Below are 19,031 nucleotides of genomic sequence, written 5' to 3'. Positions count from 1 at the left end.
TGTCAACAAGTTTAAGGAACTTCATCTGATTGCTAAAATAAAACTTGCTCCATCATGTTTCCCCTTTTAAGAACCTTCCCCTTCCTCACAGTTGCCACAATCTTTCCTCTCAGTTGGAGCGTGTGTGCCAACTTTCCAGCAGTCAGTTCCTCCTTCAGTTCTGCTCAACTCCAGTCTATATCATAAATTTCACAACAACACCGATGTTAAATCCACCTCTTGTAAGATGAGCAAAAGCCAACACTTTTCAAAGGACAATAAATAAGCATCTTCTTTTTCCTACCTCCCGTGCTTCTACAGAAGTTATTTGTCCGAGTTATTATTGAGTACTGTACCTTGGCACCAGAAGGAGAGGAAAAGGACCTCCACCATTCGGACTGTTTCTCCTTCTCGATGGTAATCAGATGGTCTGAAGTAGTTTCATCTTTCTTGAACTTTTTAAACACTGTTTGGTCAAAAGGGACCTAAATAGAAGGCAAAAAACAGAATAAAATTAGGATTCTTTTTGATAGTGTGCAATGCAAAAGCACTTAACTGGAAAAATAATTTGGTCAGAAACATGAAAACTGGTCTAGCTTTTAAAAATATATAAAGTTGCATTGAGGAACTGAAGCTTTTGCAAGGTCTAAATATATGGATGAAAACTCAACCAAATGGAAGACACTAGATTTCCAAAGTGATGGTTACTAATCCAAAGCTTTAAGAGCAAATAAAAGTGAAGTGATGGAAATTTCCTCTGATGGTGCAATACAATAAAACGTCACTGCTGGAGCAGACAAGATGACACCATCTCAGACAAAACCCCTGCTTGACTGGTACTCCATACACCACCCTGAACATTCATTCAGTGGCTACTTTGTATACCGTGTGAAACAGCACCGAGGAAGACAAGCGCAATACACACATGGGACACCACCTGGACCACCATCTCCAACATGCACGTTTCCGGACTTGGAATTCATTGTTAATGGGTTTAATTCCTCAAACTTCCTTCCCAACAGCATCGTGGATGCACCTTCATCAAAAAGGTGGCTTGGAAGCTGGACTGCCTTCACCTTCAAAGGCAGTTCAAGATAAGCAACAAACATTAGCTTGGCCGCTGACATCCACATCCCAATGTTCTCAGTCTGCGAGTGGCTTTTTTGATTTGAGGCGGTGCGGCAACTGTTAATGGTGAGCAAATGCCTACAACAAGAAGAAGCTTCCCAATGACCAAAAGTAGGTTCCAAAGCCAAAGTATTAAGAGTTTTTGAATAAAAGTGAATGCACTTGATATAGATGGGAACGATAGTGGGATATTGTAATTCATGGAAATATCTCTGGGATTTCAAAGTTAAAGACAATATTGTGTCGAATTGTCCCAGTGACATCCACTGAAAAATATGAATAGCATAAACTGGATGAAGCTTTACAAGTTGCAAAGCAAGAGAAATACAGTTCCACACAAATGCAAAGTGCAGTAAATGTAAAATAAAAACAGAAAATGCTGGAACCTCTCAGTAGGTCAGATGGTATTCTTGGACATAAGAACAGCAACTGTTTTAAGTACCCAACCTTATATTGCCATTTTTTATCTGTAATTACCTGCACCTGGCTCAATGGGACCCAAAGCCTACAAAGCTCAGGGAAAGGGCTGACATGCCACGACAAGGTGTTGTCGCTGGTGCCGATGATATTCAGACATCCCCAGCAGTCAGTCCTGCCGCACGGAGACCTCAGGTTGTCCATGGAGCCAGCGCTGTAGGGAGGCCTGATATGGATTGGTAGCATTACGCTGCGGAGTCTACCTCCCTGATTCTAGGCCAAGGATCCCATTCAACTGAATGGAAATTCCAGGCCTGAAGCTTAGGAGGAAAAGAAGACACAAAATGCTGGAGTAACTCAGCGGATCAGGCAGCATCTGAGCAGAACACGGATAGGAGGAGATTCGGGTTGGGATCCTTCTCTCCAGAGATACTGCCTGATCTGCTGAATTACTCCAGCACTTTGTGTCCTTTTGCATATTAACCAGCACATGCATTTCTTTGTTTCTATGGTTCTGAGGAAAATATATTATTTTTAGTTTAGTTTAGAGATACAGCGTGGAAACAGGCCCTTTGGCCCACTGAGTCCACGCTGATCAGTGACCCCATACACTAGCACTATCCTACACACTAGGGACAATTTACAATCTTTACCGAAGCCCATTAATCTACAAACCAGTGCGTCTTCGGAGTGTGGGAGGAAACCGGAGTTCCAGGGGAAAACCCATGTGGACACGGGGAGAACGTACAAACTCCGTAGACAGCATCTGTAGTCAGAATCAAACCCGGGTCTCTGGTGTTATAAGGCAGCAACTCTACCGCTGCCCCCCTCTGCTGCTCCTATGTTATATATATAATAAAATAAGTTTTAAACGTTTTTCATTTCTATGGGGTTTGTCCGTAATAAATTTTATTTATTCTGTGAACTATTTTTTAAATGAGTGCCACAGCCTGGGTGTAGGTCTGGTCAGCTTAGCCGGGTCTCTGCTTGTACCCCTGGGTGGTGCTGCACCATTTAAAGAGGGTTTTGCATATACCATGTGCTTCCCCTTCAAATCATTCTTCGTTATTAAAAGGTTACATCAAAATAAAAACTTTGTTAACTTTCATGTTGGTCCTTCATGCAAACAAAGCTTGGGAGTCACGACAATAAGTTGCCGAGCAGAGAGTTTGTAGACAGAGTGACAATTCCTGCTGTTCAAGTTGCAAGAGAGTGCAATTAATCTGCTTGGCAGTTTCCGACAAAACAGCAAAGAATTGTGAAATGGAGTCAAATGTACAGGAATAAACATGGATGTGGGAATACAGGGATCGGGGAGGTGGAGGGTTGGAGGAGGAGACATAGGGAAGAGACAGGGGCAGGGAGTTGGGTGGAGAGAGGATTGGGGATTAGGTGGGGGGGGGGGGGCGGAGAAGTTTGGGGGTTAGGCAGGCGGTGAGGGATAGTGATCGGGGTGGGGGGGGTTTGGGGGAGAGAGGACAGAGGTCAGGGGAGAGAAGTCTGGGGGGAGGAGATGGGGCAGGGAGGTGGGGAAGGACTGGGGGAGGAGTGGGGACTGGGAGTATGAGGTAAGGGAGGAGACAAGGGAGGGAAGTGAGGAGAGAAAACGGGATTGTGTAGGGGGGGTGGGGGTGAAGAGAGGAGTCAAGAGATCTGAGGTTGGGCGGGGGAGTGAGAAACCTCTCCCCTCCCTGGCACTAGAGAAGCGGAGGAAGCGAGTTTCCCTACGATAGGCGGCGTTGCCGGTTTCAGAGGCCGCAGCTGTGGTATGCGTTGGGTCAGTTGCCAGATTTTGCTTTGTCTACCTCGTGAATGCAGGACAGGGCATGTAAATTACCCTGATGCAAGGCAGAGCTCCAGCCTGCAAAGATTTGATCAACAACAGGACTGTGTCTGGAACGGCAGTGATGACAGCACCAGTAAGGTATTTGGCAAATGCCCCTTCATTGCTGCAAACCTCTCAGTTGGGGGTTCCAACATTAAAACCACAACAGGTGACAATGCCAAAGGGAGGCTGTTATTTTTCTGTCAGCACACAGAACATTTTGTTCGGCAAGACATCAATTTGAGGCTCGCAGTGAATGCTGGAAAAACTGCTCAAACACGGCCTCTATTGTGGGTCAAGTGTGAAGCATGCACAGTGGGCCAAAACTCTTCTGTTCTACAAATCAGTAACCCTTTGTGTGACAGAGTGCATTTCTGATGACATTTTGAAAATAATTCAGATACTGATCAACAGGATTCATCTGGAATTCCATGCTCATTTAATAACTACATTTTATTTAGTTATTAAAACTACATTAGAACAAAAACTATTGGAACAAAAACACATTTAAAATATGGATCCTTGAAATTATGAAAAATCAGAGGGTGGTTTGCATATTGTGTGTAGGACACCATGTAGATATTGTACATTATAAGCAAATGTTAGTGGTTTGCTCATTAACACTTTTTAACCGTTTTGGGGATTTAATCGTTGATGCTCATTGTTAAATGTCCTGGGAAAGTGGTGATTTGATAGACTCACTGGGAGGGCAGTTGAAGCAAGCATGGGGGATGGGGGGGGGGGTGGGTGGGGTAGGGTGACAGACAATGGTATTTCTTCCCGAAAGGACAGGAGAGAAGCAGATGGGGTTTCTGACACTCTGTTGGTTTAACGGTCACTTGGACTTCTCATTCTGGGCTTTCATTAAAAAAGAACGAATTCAAATTCTCAAGTTGTCTTGATAGAATTTAAGCATAAACATTTTTCACGATTGTAATCATGTATTGTCTTTCCAGTGACTGGTTAGCACGTAACAAAAGCTTTTCAGTGTGCCTTGGTACATGTGACAATAAACTAAACTAAGATTATTAATCCCAGCACAGAAAGAATGCCAGGGTTTGTTGCAACTTGGACATTTAGACTGCCGACCGATGGAGTTGTATGCCTGCTGCTGCTGCTGAGGCCTTTTGAACCATTTAAAAGTCAACAAGAGAAGCGGCCCAGAACCCAGAGCTGGTGGGCTCAGCTGGCTGGGACACGTGGGAGCCACGTTAAAGATCAGAGGCCAGGCCCCAAATCAAGAGCCGTGGACGGCCAATGTTTCCATACAATTGCAAGGTCAAGCAAGGCCTCGAGAAATTCAGCATTCCCACCAACAGCCAGGAGAACCGCGCGCTCCGCCAGGAAGTGACGTGAGAAGCCACACTGATCCCAGCAGGCAGGCTGTGAAGCAGAATATCCTCCAGCTGGTGAACAAGTCACCAGCAGACTCAGGAACAGCTTCATCCCCTCCGTTCTGAGCGGTCCTTCCATAAGCTAGGGTACTCTGATTCACCTCTACTTCGTCTTACGAACTGATGCGCTACAATGCTGAGAACTATATTCTGCACTCTGTATCTTCCCTTATTGTACTTGAGTTTGAACTGATTGTATCTATATATGGTGTATCTGATCTGTTTGGGTACCATGCAAAGCAAAGCATTTCACTTTACCTCAGTATATGTGGCAATAATAAACCTAAACCTAGTCTTTAGAAACTACAAGATGGTTTGCTGGATGTCCCACTCTTCTACACCAAGTTCAAGCACCAGTGACTGACTGGCTTTGCAGTATCTCCATTCAGCAATCAAGATATACAAATGCTGTTTATTTCAGAAATACCACCGTTCGTTTGTCCAAATAAATACAGCAGCAGTGTAGTCTGTGTGCATTCTCCACTACACACAGGCTGCCACATCACTCCTGTTTGAATAATACTTACACCACATTTCTTTTCAACCAGGAGTTTGTACATTCTCCCTGTGACCCTGTGGGTTTTCACCAAGTGCTCCGGTTTCCTCCCACACTCCAAAAAAGATGTACAGGTTTGTAGGTTAATTGTCTTTGGTAAAAAAAAGTAGATAGTCTCTAGTGTGTAGGATATTGCTAGTGTACAGGTTGATCGCTAGTCGGCACGGACTTGATGGGCCAATGGACCTGTTTCCACGCTGCATCTCTAAAGTCACAGCTGCAGGGCTTTCAGTTATTGAGGGAACTGGCGACTGACCGAAACTCAGTTGGAGCAAACCATCAACGGTTTGAGTTAATGTGACTCTGAGTGTGTCTGAACTTTGTCAAAATTACTGGAACCACATTTTGAAAAGTGCACCTACATTTCTGAAGTTAAGCAAGCATCTTACAGCTGGTTTCAATAAAAAACAGCCAAGTATGGAATGTTCTGAAGCTTTGGATTGCTATCACACACATACCCCTATCCTACTGGGAAGCTGTTCAGGATGTTCAGTAATCACAAATGGCCAACCAACTCTAGCGCAACAATCCGTGAACTCCCACTGAAAGAAATGAATAAGGTAGAAATGAATGGAGCATCATTTTTCTCACAGGGAGGATGCTCTGGGAAATTTCCGTCACTGACAAACATTGCAACTGAGTAGACTGCATCATGGTGTTGCTGTTTGGCAAACAACCATACAATATGCAAAACATTCTTCAACAAAGACATTTTCTCCTTAAATAAAAATTAAAAATTCAATTTTAATTGTCATTGTCAGTGTACAGTACAGAGACAACGAAATGCATTTAGGAAGAGCGACATAACAAATGATTTGAATAAATAATAATACGTGTCCGGGGGGGGGGGGGTGATTGGCAGTCACCGAGGTACGTTGTAGAGTAGCCTGCTGGTTCGGCAACGGAGAGACCTGTAGCGCCTCCCGGATGGTAGGAGGGTAAACAGTCCATGGTTGGGGTGAGAGCAGTCCTTGGCGATGCTGAGCGCCCTCCGAAGACAACGCTTGCTTTGGACGGACTCAATGGAGGGGAGCGAGGAACCGGTGATGCGTTGGGCAATTTTCACCACCCTCTGCAATGCCTTCCGGTCGGAGACAGAGCAGTTGCCATACCATACTGTGATGCAGTTGGTAAGGATGCTCTCGATGGTGCAGCGGTAGAAGTTCACCAGGATCTGAGGAGACAGATGGACCTTCTTCAGTCTCCTCAGGAAGAAGAGACGCTGGTGAGCCTTCTTGATCAGAGTTGAGGTATTGTGGGTCCAAGAGAGGTCATCGGAGATGTTGACTCCCAGGAACCTGAAGCTAGAAACACGTTCCACCTCCGTCCCGTTAATGTGGATGGGGGTGTGCGTGCCGCCCCTGGACTTCCTGAAGTCTACAATGAGCTCCTTGGTCTTCTTGGAGTTAAGGGCCAGGTTGTTGTCAGCGCACCATGCTGCTAAGTGCTGGACCTCCTCCCTGTAGGCCGACTCATCGTTGTTGCTGATGAGGCCAATCATCCGTTGTATCATCTGCATACTTGATGATGGTGTTAGTACCATGTACAGGTGTGCAGTCATAGGTGAAGAGGGAGTAGAGGAGGGGGCTCAGCACACAGCCCTGTGGAACGCCGGTGTTCAGGGTGAGGGTTGAAGAGGTGTACTTCTCTAACCTAACAGACTGGGGTCTGTTGGTTAGAAAGTCCAGTATTCAGTTGCAGAGGGAGGGGTCGATGCCCAGGTTACCGAGTTTGGTGATCAGTTTTGATGGTATAATTGAATTGATAACTAAAAAGTCGGATTTATTTGCGATAGCATTGTTCTTTTGCTCAGGAGAAATATGAAAACAGAGAGCTCTGTGCACCGAACAATCGAAACTCATCCCATTTGAGTTCTCCACTTGAGCAGCAACTCATCAGAATAAGTTCCATCAGCTCAAAAATCAGAAGACCAGAGCCTTGCATTTCTACACCACAGCAGTTCATTGGCAGGCATTGTCTTAAGAGCTGCTTTGTAAGTGGCATTTCTAAAAATGCTTTCAGATGAAAGGATTTGTTGTGCGAGTGCGTCAAGCCAGGATAAAGCCTATTATTATAGTGCGAGGGAACAACCAAGGGTCTCTCGTGGAATCAGTGACCCATGCATTGCAAGGTTAGTGGCTCACCCTTTTTCTTTCTCCAATATGCAGCTCAAAGTTGGAGAAAAACTACTCAGCAGAAGCAACAGTCCATGTTTACAGGATGAAAATAAGACAATAGGGCCCATGTTTCAAGCTGCTTTGCATTCCCCCTTCTCATATCTGAGCAGTTCCCCTCTTCCTTCACACATCCAGTCCTCGTGATCCTCTCCGGGATTTCACAGGCCCTCAGCATCCCATCAATATTAAAACATTCTCTATTCCTCTTTAGAATTCTTTTGCTCGGGTTAAAGTTCAATCCACAGTTTTCACTGAATGAAAAGTTGACTTGCTCAAGCTTCAAAGCGCCACTGTGATTTGGAGTCTGCCCTGCAAGGCACTGTTCACAGTCTGTCAACAAGAGGCTTGTACAGTGATCTCATCTTTGACGGGATGACATGTTTGCATCTGGACAAAGTTTTACAAATCAAAAGGAGAAACAATGCCATTGATAGGCACCATGTTTACTACAATGTGGTCAGAGGGCCATTGCCTGCAGATCCCAGTGAAATCAGCAACTTAGCTCGTCTGAAAACTCCAAGCCCCTTTTTAAAAAAAAGCATTAGAGCGCAGCACTCCAAATACTTTTGAATTAAAATCCAGAGCTTGATTGATGATTTTGTTGTACTACCATGCATTCTGATCTTCACTGTGTTGTCTCAAAAGTTGTTAAGCACAGATCGTAAATCCATTAACAAACCATCCAAAAACAGACGTAAACAAATGCCAAGTTGGGAAAGTTGAAATAGTTTGAGAATGCAATGTGTGTAGGAAGCAGAGAGGGAGCTAACAGGATCTTGCAAGATATTTGCATTGATATTTCTTCAAACGCTTCGATGAGTAAGGGCATAACAGCAGGAATACCCCGATTCGACCCCGGATTTGTACAGGGTTAATAAACCCCGGTCAGGGTAGGGGTAATTGTTCAGGGCACTATAATTTCCTTCGGAATTGCTGATGAGAGAGAGAGAGAGAGAGAGAGAGAGAGAGAGAGAGAGAGAGAGAGAGAGAGAGAGAGAGAGAGAGAGAGAGAGATAACACAGCGATTACAGCACCTCAAAAATTATCCTAAAACCTTCAACTTGACATCTGCAGTGGTGATGGCAGGAGTGTTGTTATCAGAAACTACACAGGGTGCCCCAAACTTATCCCAACGCCATCACAGAGCTGTTTTTTACACTCAGCTCCCTCCAGGTTCCATTCTAGTTGTAAACGCTGAACAAAACCAGTCTTTTATAATTGCTCCTCCTTGCTCTGAACGTCACTGCGATACTCCCTGTGCCTGCCATTCGCTGTTTGACAACCCAGGGCCCACAACATCAAAGGCTTAGGTTGAGATTTATCTTTCACCTCAAGCTGTGCGGTGGGTCAGATTAAGGCAGAACGTGCAAGTCCTGTCCCACCCAGAGTCAGCACCTTCCTGACAACCAGGAGGTTAAGCAAAGGGGAGAAGCCCACAAAAAGAGGACGGACCTCTTTATTGTATTTACCATTGAGGCCAGAAATACATTTTAAACCAGTGAGCTTTTGGGAGAGGGATGTTGGGGGAAAGCTCGAGACAGTCAAGAGAGCTCAGATGAGTTGCAGCTGCTTAGTACATTACAACCCCACCCCCTTCCCTACGATGAAGGCAGTGACTGCAGCCTGTTAACTATGCCGGCCTTGTGCTCATCATTTACAACAGGGAGCATGACGGAGGAGCGAATGGACAGTCTTGATCAAAGATCCTATAGGATCTTTGGTCTTGATTAGAGGAGGAGGAAACAGGGTCAGGGAAGGGGCACGACATAAACTCACTAATTCAAAGGCTCCCCTTCATTTACTACTTTGCCTTCCAATGTATGATGGCAAAAAAACAACATGAAGCCTCCAGGTGTGTGGCGACATTTTGCCAGCAGCACAACAGCTGTAGCTTCAGAGAGCACAGTGACCAGCGGTCGAGTTGCTTGCATTACAGCTCCAGAGAACCGTGTTCGAATCTGACTGGGTCCCATCTATCCATTCTCCTTGTGATCGCGTGGGTTTTCACCGGGTGCTTTGGTTTCCTCCAAAGATGTACAAGTTTGAAGGTTGATTGGCTTCCATAAAATTGTAAATTAGCACTAATGTGTAGGATAACGATAGTGTACGGGGTGATCGCTGGTCAGCGCGGACCCGGAGGGCCGAAGGGCTTGTTTCCGCACTGCATCTCTAAAGCAAACGATGTATTTACAAAGTAAAAATGTCATTGTTCCATTTCAGGACATATGACAATAAAACATTCTTGACTCTCTTCGTAATAGCCTGTTAATTGGGATAGGTGTGAGGCCATCACAGTTCAGAATAACCCTTGGCTGAGAGTAATCACCACCCCTTGGAGAGGAAGACAAGCCATTCACGGGATTTCCTCTGAACAATGAAATGCTTACAACGATCTTGGGCAAAACATTCATAATACGAAAAAGGTAACAGAAAACACCATCCAATCCTCAGTGTTAGGCAGTTATAGACAACAGACAACAGGTGCAGGAGTAGGCCATTCGGCCCTTTTCAGATTTTTCAGTTTCGGCCCTTTTCAGTTTCAGATTTTGTATTAACATGTAATCTTTTCAAAAGGTCCATGGCTGAAATTGTCATAACTCTTCAGTTTAAAGGCAATCATGCATTATTATCCATCCAGTGCTGTATGCTAAAAGGCTGGATTATTATGACAAGGGTTTGATTCGATAAAGACGAACATCCAATCAAGCACTTAAACTCTAACAATATGGCACCAATTCAATCCAACCATGTGGAAAATGTACATTAATAGACACAATTCTAAAAACATTCTAGTACTTTTAATATTATATCGTTTTCTTGAATATTATGTATTCATAAGGATCCACGCTGCCCTTTATAAATATTACTTTAGTTTAGTTTAGTTTAGAGATACAGCGCGCAAACAGGCCCATTGGCCCACATGAGTCCGCACCAACCAGCGATCCCCGCACGTTAACACTATCCTACACACACATTAGAGACAATTGTTTACACGTTCCAAACCAATTAACCAATAAACCTGTACTTCTTTGGAGTGTGGGTGTAAACTCTGTACAGACAGCACCCGTAGTCGGGATAGAACCCAGATCTCTGGCATGGCAAGCGCTGTAAGGCAGCAACTCTACTGCTGTGCCACCGTGCCATTTCATAATAACGATTGTTTGATGAAGAAGAGACTAGTGAAGAGTTAGTGTGGATGGACGGGAATGTAGAGTTAAGGCTAAAAATCAGATCAGCCACGATCTTATCGAACGGAGGAGTAATTTGCAGGATAGAGCAGCCTATTCCTGATCTAATCTTTGTGTAATTCTAATTCTGCTGCCACACAGAAACAAACATAGCAGGTGGCTGGTTAACCTGACTCAGAACTGTCGGGACACAAATATCTGTGAAATTCGGGTCAGGTTAGCTTCGGAAAAATAATTATAAATCCTCTAGTTCTAGTGCAATTGGGCTGGGCAGATCTTTCTAAATAAACCCCAGAGCAGTGCGACATTTGCGGGCAGCATGGATGGGCTGCGTTGTGTGGAGCAGGCCGCGTTGCAGTGACAATGGACAGGTTGCTTGGTTGAAAGACCTGACGTTGCTCAGGCTTGGGCTGCACCAGGGTTTCATTTTATTCCCGAGCAGACCTCTGTGCTGAAGGAAAATGGGGCATTCACTTCTCACTCTGCCAGTTAGACATGATCCTTTGGGAGGAAAAGTATGCAACCATGATTGTAACAAGGACTCTGAAGAGCCATTACCATAACAACATCACAGTGTTAGGCCGTTCCAAAATTACATTTTAATGGAAACACAGCTACAGCTCTGGCAGATTTCTCGTGATCAGTGCTGCACAGTGGCGCAAGTGTAGAGTTGCTGCCTTACAGTGCCAGAGACCCAAGTTTGATCCAGACTATGGGTGCTGTCTGTACAGAGTTTGCAGAGTTCTTTCTGTGACAGCGTGAGTTTTCTCCAGTTTCCTCCCACACTCCAAAGACATGCAGGTTTGTAGATTAATTGGCTTCTGTAGATTGTCCCTAGTTTGTACAGGTGATTGCTGGCTGATCAGCATGGACTCAGTGGGCCGAAGGGTCTGTTTCTCTAAATTAGACGTCCGTTCCCACGCTGTATCACTAAAACTAAAAAAACTAAACAATCGTAAAATGGTCCAAACTCACCCCTGGTCTTGAGCTTAAAGTCATACAACACAGAAACAGGCCTTCAGCCCAACTAATCCAAGCCAACCAAGATGTCACATCTAAGCTAGGCCCATTTGCCTGCTTTTGACCCAGGAACCTGCTTTTGGCCCCTGCTTTAAGGAACTTGACAGGGATGATAGTGTTTACAATCAAGGGTCACAGTCTCAACATAGTAGACAACCATTTAAGACAGAGGTAAAAATAAATTTCTTCAGAATCTTTGGAATTCACTGCCCGGGGCTGTGAAGGCTGAGTAGCCAAGAACACCCAAAACAGGGATCAATAGATCTGTAGAAGGAATCACAAGGTGTGAAATTATTGTGTGAAGGGGATGTTGAGGTAAAATATATGCCATGATCTTAGCTGCTTCTATTTCTCATGTTAGACATTTTTGCATGAAGTACTTTGCAGAGTTGCGATCTTCCTGCTATGGAGCCACCCAGGCATCTCACCCGACAATTATCCTTCAACCACTAGACATGTATTATATGCACTGTTTGCAGGATCTTGCTGTGTGTAGTTTGATATATTCAATACCCAAAGTTCTTTCTTATAATAACTCTGGAAGTAACCGGAGGGTAGGTCTGCATGATTTCCATTGATCTCCTGCTATAACCATCTCATCCCTGGAGATCTGCCAGTCTCCCATCGGAGTTAGAATGGGCAAGCCATGGAATTTTAACTCCACTGTGTTTATTGCTCAGCAATAACAATCCCTAGAGTCCCAGCTTGTTATTTAAATTAATTCTACAACAATAAACATCATTGGCAAATAATTTCAGCACAGGTTTTGTTTTTCAATTCTGTCAAGCTGCTCTCTGGAAAGGCAACAGAGACGTTGCTGATTCACCACAGGGTTGATTCAGGGTGAAGTCACCATATCTAGAAGCAGAGAGTGGGATGTTCTCTCTGATAATGTTGGAAGTTTTTGCCTTGCTGTGTGACCCCAGTGAAAGAACTTGCTTCATCAAGAAGTGAGACAGCAGCACAGCAAAAATAATAAAGTTATTCAGACCTTCTGCAGTCAATTAGATCTTTGCCAACCTGTATCTCTGCTCCATTTACCTGGCTTTATTCCACAATCCTTGGTACCCTCAGCTAAAGCAAACTTTTGATCATGTTTTCAATATATCAGATGGGCCAGCATGCATTCCCATTAGGTAGACACAAAATGCTGGATTAACTCAGCAGGACAGGCAGCATCTCTGGAGAGAAGGAATGGGTGACGTTTTGGGTCGAGACCCTTCTTCAGACCTTCCTTCAGATAATGCATCCCCATTATCTTTTTGCTCCCTCATTTCATGCTTTGGAACTGGGCTTGCAAGAGCACAGCTTGTTGTTCCGAATGGCATCATCACTATCATCGCAGCAAATAGTTTCTTTAATTCTATCTCCTCGGATCCCTAAATTATTTCAAAGGCCATGATTAGATTACCTCGAAATGTCTGAGTTAAAGGATGTCAGAATCAAGTAAGAAAACAACTTTACATTCACTTTAAAGAGTTTCCCAACAAGTCCAAGGCACAATACCCCATCAGAAAGACTTTGCCACAGAGGAAAGGGTGTAAAAAAGTGAAGCATTTTTATACCAGTGAAATATCAGTGGTATGAACAATGAAAGTAGAATCATGAACTATTTAACACCAAGATGACAGGCAATATTATACCTCAAACAATTACTACCTATGTGTGAAAAATATAAACAAAAATAGAAAAACTGAATACTACTGAATATTTAGTAATGTTTGTCCACATATTAAGAAAATGAGATGTGCAAGTGATTTTGTTTTGCAGAAGGTGGTGGGTGCCTGGAACATACTGCCAGGGGTAGTGGTGGAGGCAGATATGAGAGTGTTGTTTAAGAGGCTTTCAGATAGACAAATAGATAGGCAGGGAATGGAGGAATATGGATCATATGCAGGCAGAGGTGATTAGTTAACTTGGCATCACGTTTGGCTCAGAAGGGTCTGTTCCTGCGCTGTACTGTGGGCTGAAGGGCCTGTTCCTGTGCTGTACTGTTCTATGTTCTAAATAACCGGACCTCACCAGCCGCATGATATTGGTTTACCTGCTAGAATAGATCATTTATTGTGCATATTATGGTGTTATTGCATTAATGGGCCTGCAAGGCTAAAGCAAGTATTAGAATTTCATTGTTCACCCAGTTCCATTGCATACGACAATTAAACATCTTTCCATTTGATATTTATGTGGCAAAAACTCTACTTTAAACAGCTCTTTTGCTGAGATCTACCTTTTTTTTTTATCCTCAGAATTTGTTGATTAAACAAGATTGAATCAATTTTAGTTTCCATTCCTTAAAATGTATATTCAATCAAGCAACAGCTTGTTAAAATTACATTCATTATCATGACCTAGAATCAGTAATATTATAAATATTTTAATTTTTTGCACTTGCATAAAGTGTTTATATAAACTCCATATCAGCAAGACATTGGCACCCACAGGCCCCCACCTCACATTTCCACTCTTGCGCGAGTGGTTAGACTGGGGAAGGGTGGCACTTCCTCTGCAGTGTAACTAATGGCTACAAGTTCTGATAAAGGCTTTTATGCAAAGTGAAAGAAGCCACAAGAAGTGGGTTAATAATAATAATAATACATTTTATTTATGGGCGCGTTTCAAGAGTCTCAAGGACACCTTACAAAAATTTAGCAGGTAGAGGAAAAACATGTAAGGGGAATGAAATAAATAGTAGAGACATGACTAGCACACAAAGTAAAGACAGAATACAATTCAAAACACAATATGAGGCAATTAATGCACAGATGAAAAGGGAGGGGGACGTGGGGCTAAGGATAGGCAGAGGTGAAGAGATGGGTCTTGAGGCGGGACTGGAAGATGGTGAGGGACACGGAATTGCGGATCAGTTGGGGGAGGGAGTTCCAGAGCCTGGGAGCTGCCCTGGAGAAGGGTCTGTCCCCAAAACTGCGGAGGTTGGACTTGTGGATGGAGAGGAGACCGGCTGATGTGGATCTGAGGGACCGTGAGGGTTGGTAGGGGGAGAGGAGGTCAGTGAGATATGGGGGGGGGGGGGGGGGGGGGGCCAGATGGTGGAGGGCTTTGTAGGTGAGGATCAGGATTTTGTAGGTGATCTGGTGGGAGATGGGAAGCCAGTGAAGTTGTTTGAGGACTGGAGTGATGTGATGCCAGGATTTGGTGTGGGTGATGAGTCGGGCGGCTGCGTTCTGGACCAGTTGGAGTCGGTTGATGTAGGTGGAGCTGATGCCAAGGAGAAGTGAGTTGCAATAGTCCAGTCGGGAGGAGATGAAGGCATGGATGAGTCTTTCAGCAGCGGGAGGTGTGAGAGAGGGTCTGAGTTTGGCGATGTTGCGGAGATGAAAGAAGGAGGTTTTAATGACATGGCGGATGTGAGGCTCAAGGGAGAGGGTGGAATCAAAGATCACTACAAGGTTGTGGGCCTTGGGAGATGGGGAGACAGTGGTGCCGTCGATGGTGAGAGTGGGGTTATTGATTTTGCTGAGTGTGGCTTTGGAGCCTATGAGGAGGAATTCTGTCTTATCGCTGTTGAGTTTGAGGAAGTTATGTTGCATCCAGGTTTTTATAGCTGACAAACAGGAGTTGATATGGCCGAGGTAGATCTGGGTGTCATCGGCGTAACAGTGGAAGTCCAGGTTGAAGTGGCGGAGTATCTGACCAAGGGGGAGGATGTAGATGATGAAGAGGAGGGGGACGAGTACGGAGCCTTGGGGAACGCCTTGAGTGACTGTGGCTGTAGCAGAGGTGTGGTTGTGGAGAGAGATGAAGTGGGATCTGTTGGAAAGGTAGGAACGGAGCCAGCTGAGTGCAGAGCCTTCAATGCCAAGGTCTTTGAGTCTGGTGAGCAGGATGTTGTGGTTCACTGTATCGAAGGCTGAGCTCAGGTCGAGGAGGATGAGGATGTTGAGGGAATCAGTGTCAGCAGAGGTGAGGAGGTCGTTGAGGACTTTGAGGAGAGCAGTTTCTGTGCTATGGAGGGGGCGAAAGCCAGATTGGAGGGGTTCAAGTAGGTTATACGCAAGGAGGTGGGAATGAAGTTGCGACACAACGATACGCTCCAGGGTTTTTGAAAGAAAGGGGAGGTTTGAGATTGGGCGATAGTTAATGAGAGAGGAGGGATCAAGACCAGGTTTCTTTAAGATTGGTGTGACAGCAGCAGTTTTGAAAGCGGAGGGGACAATTCCTTGGGACAATGAGGAGTTGAAGAGATTAGTGAGGTAGGGGCAGAGAACGGGGAGGCAGAACTTCAGCAGGGGAGTGGGGAGAGGGTCGAGGGAGCAGGTAGTGGGTTTGGAAGAGCTGATGAGTTCGGAGATTTCAATAGGGGCGACCAGGTCAAACTGGGAGAGGAAGCAGTGTGGAGGAGGGGTAAGGAGGTCAGTGGAGATGTTGAAAGGAGGGGCCTTGGTAGGTGGTGGGGTAGATGCTGGGGAGTCGGGTACAGGGGATAAAGATTGATAGATGGTGCTGATTTCATCAGCAAAAAAGTGGAGGAATGAGTTGCAGAGATCCGGAGTAGAGGTAGGGAGAGTGTTTGCTCGAGGCTTGAGGAGGTTGCCCACTGTGGAGAAGAGGGTTCTGTAGTTTAGGCAGGGATCAGTGAATATGGAGGAGAGGTAGGCAGATTTTGCAGCAATCAGATTTTGTAATCAGTGAGGTGGAGTTTGTAAGCTTCAAGGTGGACTGTGAGAGATGATTTATTTGTGTTTGTTACCACTCTTAGACTTCAAGGACTAGCTGTTCAGACAAACTGGTCTCTGAGCTTGAGTCATACAAAAAACAAGCAGAGACGACAGTAGGAAGGAAGTCGAACCAAGTCAACAGAAGGTCATAACGTCTGAGGCAATGGGTGCAACCACACAAAAGTAAATGCTTCATACATTTGACATTGAGCCACATTTTTGGTACAAACTGTTCCAATTAGTGAACACCTAATTTCACCTTCCTGCTGATTTTCACAACAATTTGGTTGCATTTGGTTTCTTTTGACAGCTCTCAATTTTATCTTTCAACAAAGAGTGAATTTAAAGTACCAAGTCCACAAACATGGAGGCAGAAGAGACTGGAATCTGGAGCTGGAATCTGGAGCAAAAAACAGAGTGCTGAAGAACTCAGTGGGTCAGAAGACTTGTTGATGTTTTGGGTCAAGAGCCTGCATTAGGGCTGAGAGTGAAGAGGTGGGGGTTGATAGGGTGAGCTGAGGTGGGGGCTGGCAGGTGGTGGATGGAACCACCCGCCAGTCAGTCCCCAATCTTATTCAGCTGTAACACGCAGTCCATGGCGCTGTGCTCATGTACAACCATTACACTCTATGTAACTGTGGCATTAACGTTTGGTTTTTATCATTGGGCTAGCAGTATATTTAAATCTTTCAGAAACTTAAAAATAAATTATCATTCATCAAACTGATTTAAACTCTCCCGTTGACCCATCGTGGGGTGGGAAATTTACCAAATGGTAATGTTAAGCCTCTTAGTTTGTAGATATACAGCTCGGAAACAGGCCCTTCTGCCCACTGAGTCCGCACCGACAAACGATCACCCATACAGTAGTTCCATGTCATCCCAATTTCGTATCCTACACACTGGGGCCAATTTACAGAAGCCAATTAACTTTAAAAACCCACACTTCTTTGGGATGTGGGAGCAAAACCTGAGCATACAGAGGAAACCCATGCAGTCACACATGGAACGGGCAAACTCCACACAGACAGTAGCTGAGGTCAGGATTGAACCCAGGTCTCTGGCTCTTTGGGGCAGAAGTTTTACTGCTGTGCTACCCAAATAGTATTGCATTTACAGAGTTAAAACTATGTTGCCTCACAACATAAAGATACAAAGATGTTGAGCTTCCAGCTCACCAAGCTAGTTCACTGTATGTATTCAGACATTGGTTTTCCGGAATATCTGTAGCCGACTAACGAGACGTCTAGCTATCAATGATAGGTCATACTTCAGGTTTTCATGAGTAAGTCAGACTAGCTGATGAATCACCAGGCCAGCTGGTCTACGTGGTTTGATCAGGAGCTGAATCAGCAAAGTTCCTAACATAGGTTGACTTGCCGTTATATTGTTATTACCAAATGGGTGTAATTGTTCTATTGCAACAGCAAGAAAGAACCCACATGCTACTCTGGAAGGATTCTCACAACAACATGCAACAGAAAGATGTGAAGGATAGAGTTGGCATTGATGATCGCTGTGGAGTGCACCGGGGATTGGTGCGCTCAATGCATACTTTGTGCTGCCTAGAAACTGCATCGTGCAACCAGCAGTAACCCCAATTTCAGATGAATATATAACAGCAGGGATGTAGCATTATTTAAAGATAGCCTCTTCTTTTAGCTAATCTGCACTGGTCAAAGGGCCAGATACATGTGCATACCGAACAAAACTTTACAACAGCGCTGATGGACCGCCAGATGTGGTTGATCACAATCCTAACATTAAAAACACTATTCAAGCCTCAACTGTTGCATGATCCTGACAAAAGGTTTATATATAAAGATCTTAGCAGCAAGATTGGCCAACAAGGTACAATGTAAACATTGTCGTGTTTTTATCTGCCTGCCTACATATTTGGGAATTGCTGATTTCGGTGATCAATTAACAACAATGCTTCCACATAAGATTTTTACTGCAAGTCTGACTTTCAGTCCTGCGGTGTTATTTTCCTGAAGGCTTTTAGCTGGGGCACCAGGGAGGGCAAGGCACTTTAGGGATTAAATGATGCTCTGCGTTTTTTTTTCACTTCCTGTTGATTAAAACACGAGATGGAATGAGCGTTAGAAAATCCAGCAGTTTTTCGCTGGAACTTCTGGATTTCGCTTTTACTCAATTGCTAGCTTTTCATATCTTCTGCACTGAATAGCAATGTGATATCATTTTAATTGATAGGATTCCAGTGAAGAGATACAATACAGGTTTGGAAAATATAATTAGCAATGCAAGTAGTGACATGAAGCTAAAATTGAAACAGGAATGCTGCTAAACCAATGACTTGGCTGGAAAGCAGGGCTGAGGCAAAGGCAGGATTCAGTGTCTGCCACATCTCCCCTGCACCCACTTCTCACGGCTAGAACTGAGAGGGAAGGTGGCAGAATTATGATGTTGGGGGGGGGGTAGTTAAGCCTTCCAGAGTTTGTATGTTCTCCATGTGCGTGCGTGGGTTTTCCATTGGTGCTCCACTTTTTTCCCACACTCCAAAGACGTACATGTTTGTAGATTATAAATTGTCCCTCGTATGGAGGATAATGCTAGTCAGTGCGGACTTAGTGGGCCGAAGGGCCTGTTTCCACGCTGTATCTCCATACTAAATTAAACTAAACTGAAAGCTGCATAGCAATGGGGG

At 44.6% G+C, this 19,031-nt stretch overlaps 1 protein-coding gene across 1 annotated transcript in view; it reads right to left on the bottom strand.

Annotated features, from left to right (window-relative positions):
* ski (SKI proto-oncogene) overlaps positions 1–19,031 on the bottom strand; it is a 151,315-nt gene that overhangs the window by 16,137 nt on the left and 116,147 nt on the right. The window contains exon 2 of the mRNA XM_033048101.1: positions 336–464. Coding sequence (XP_032903992.1) covers positions 336–464 — 129 coding nt within the window. The remainder of the gene's footprint in view (positions 1–335; positions 465–19,031) is intronic.

Source organism: Amblyraja radiata, chromosome 31 (genome assembly GCF_010909765.2).
Source record: "Amblyraja radiata isolate CabotCenter1 chromosome 31, sAmbRad1.1.pri, whole genome shotgun sequence".
Lineage (NCBI taxonomy): Eukaryota > Metazoa > Chordata > Chondrichthyes > Rajiformes > Rajidae > Amblyraja > Amblyraja radiata.
This window is presented reverse-complemented; position numbering and strand designations above follow the sequence as displayed.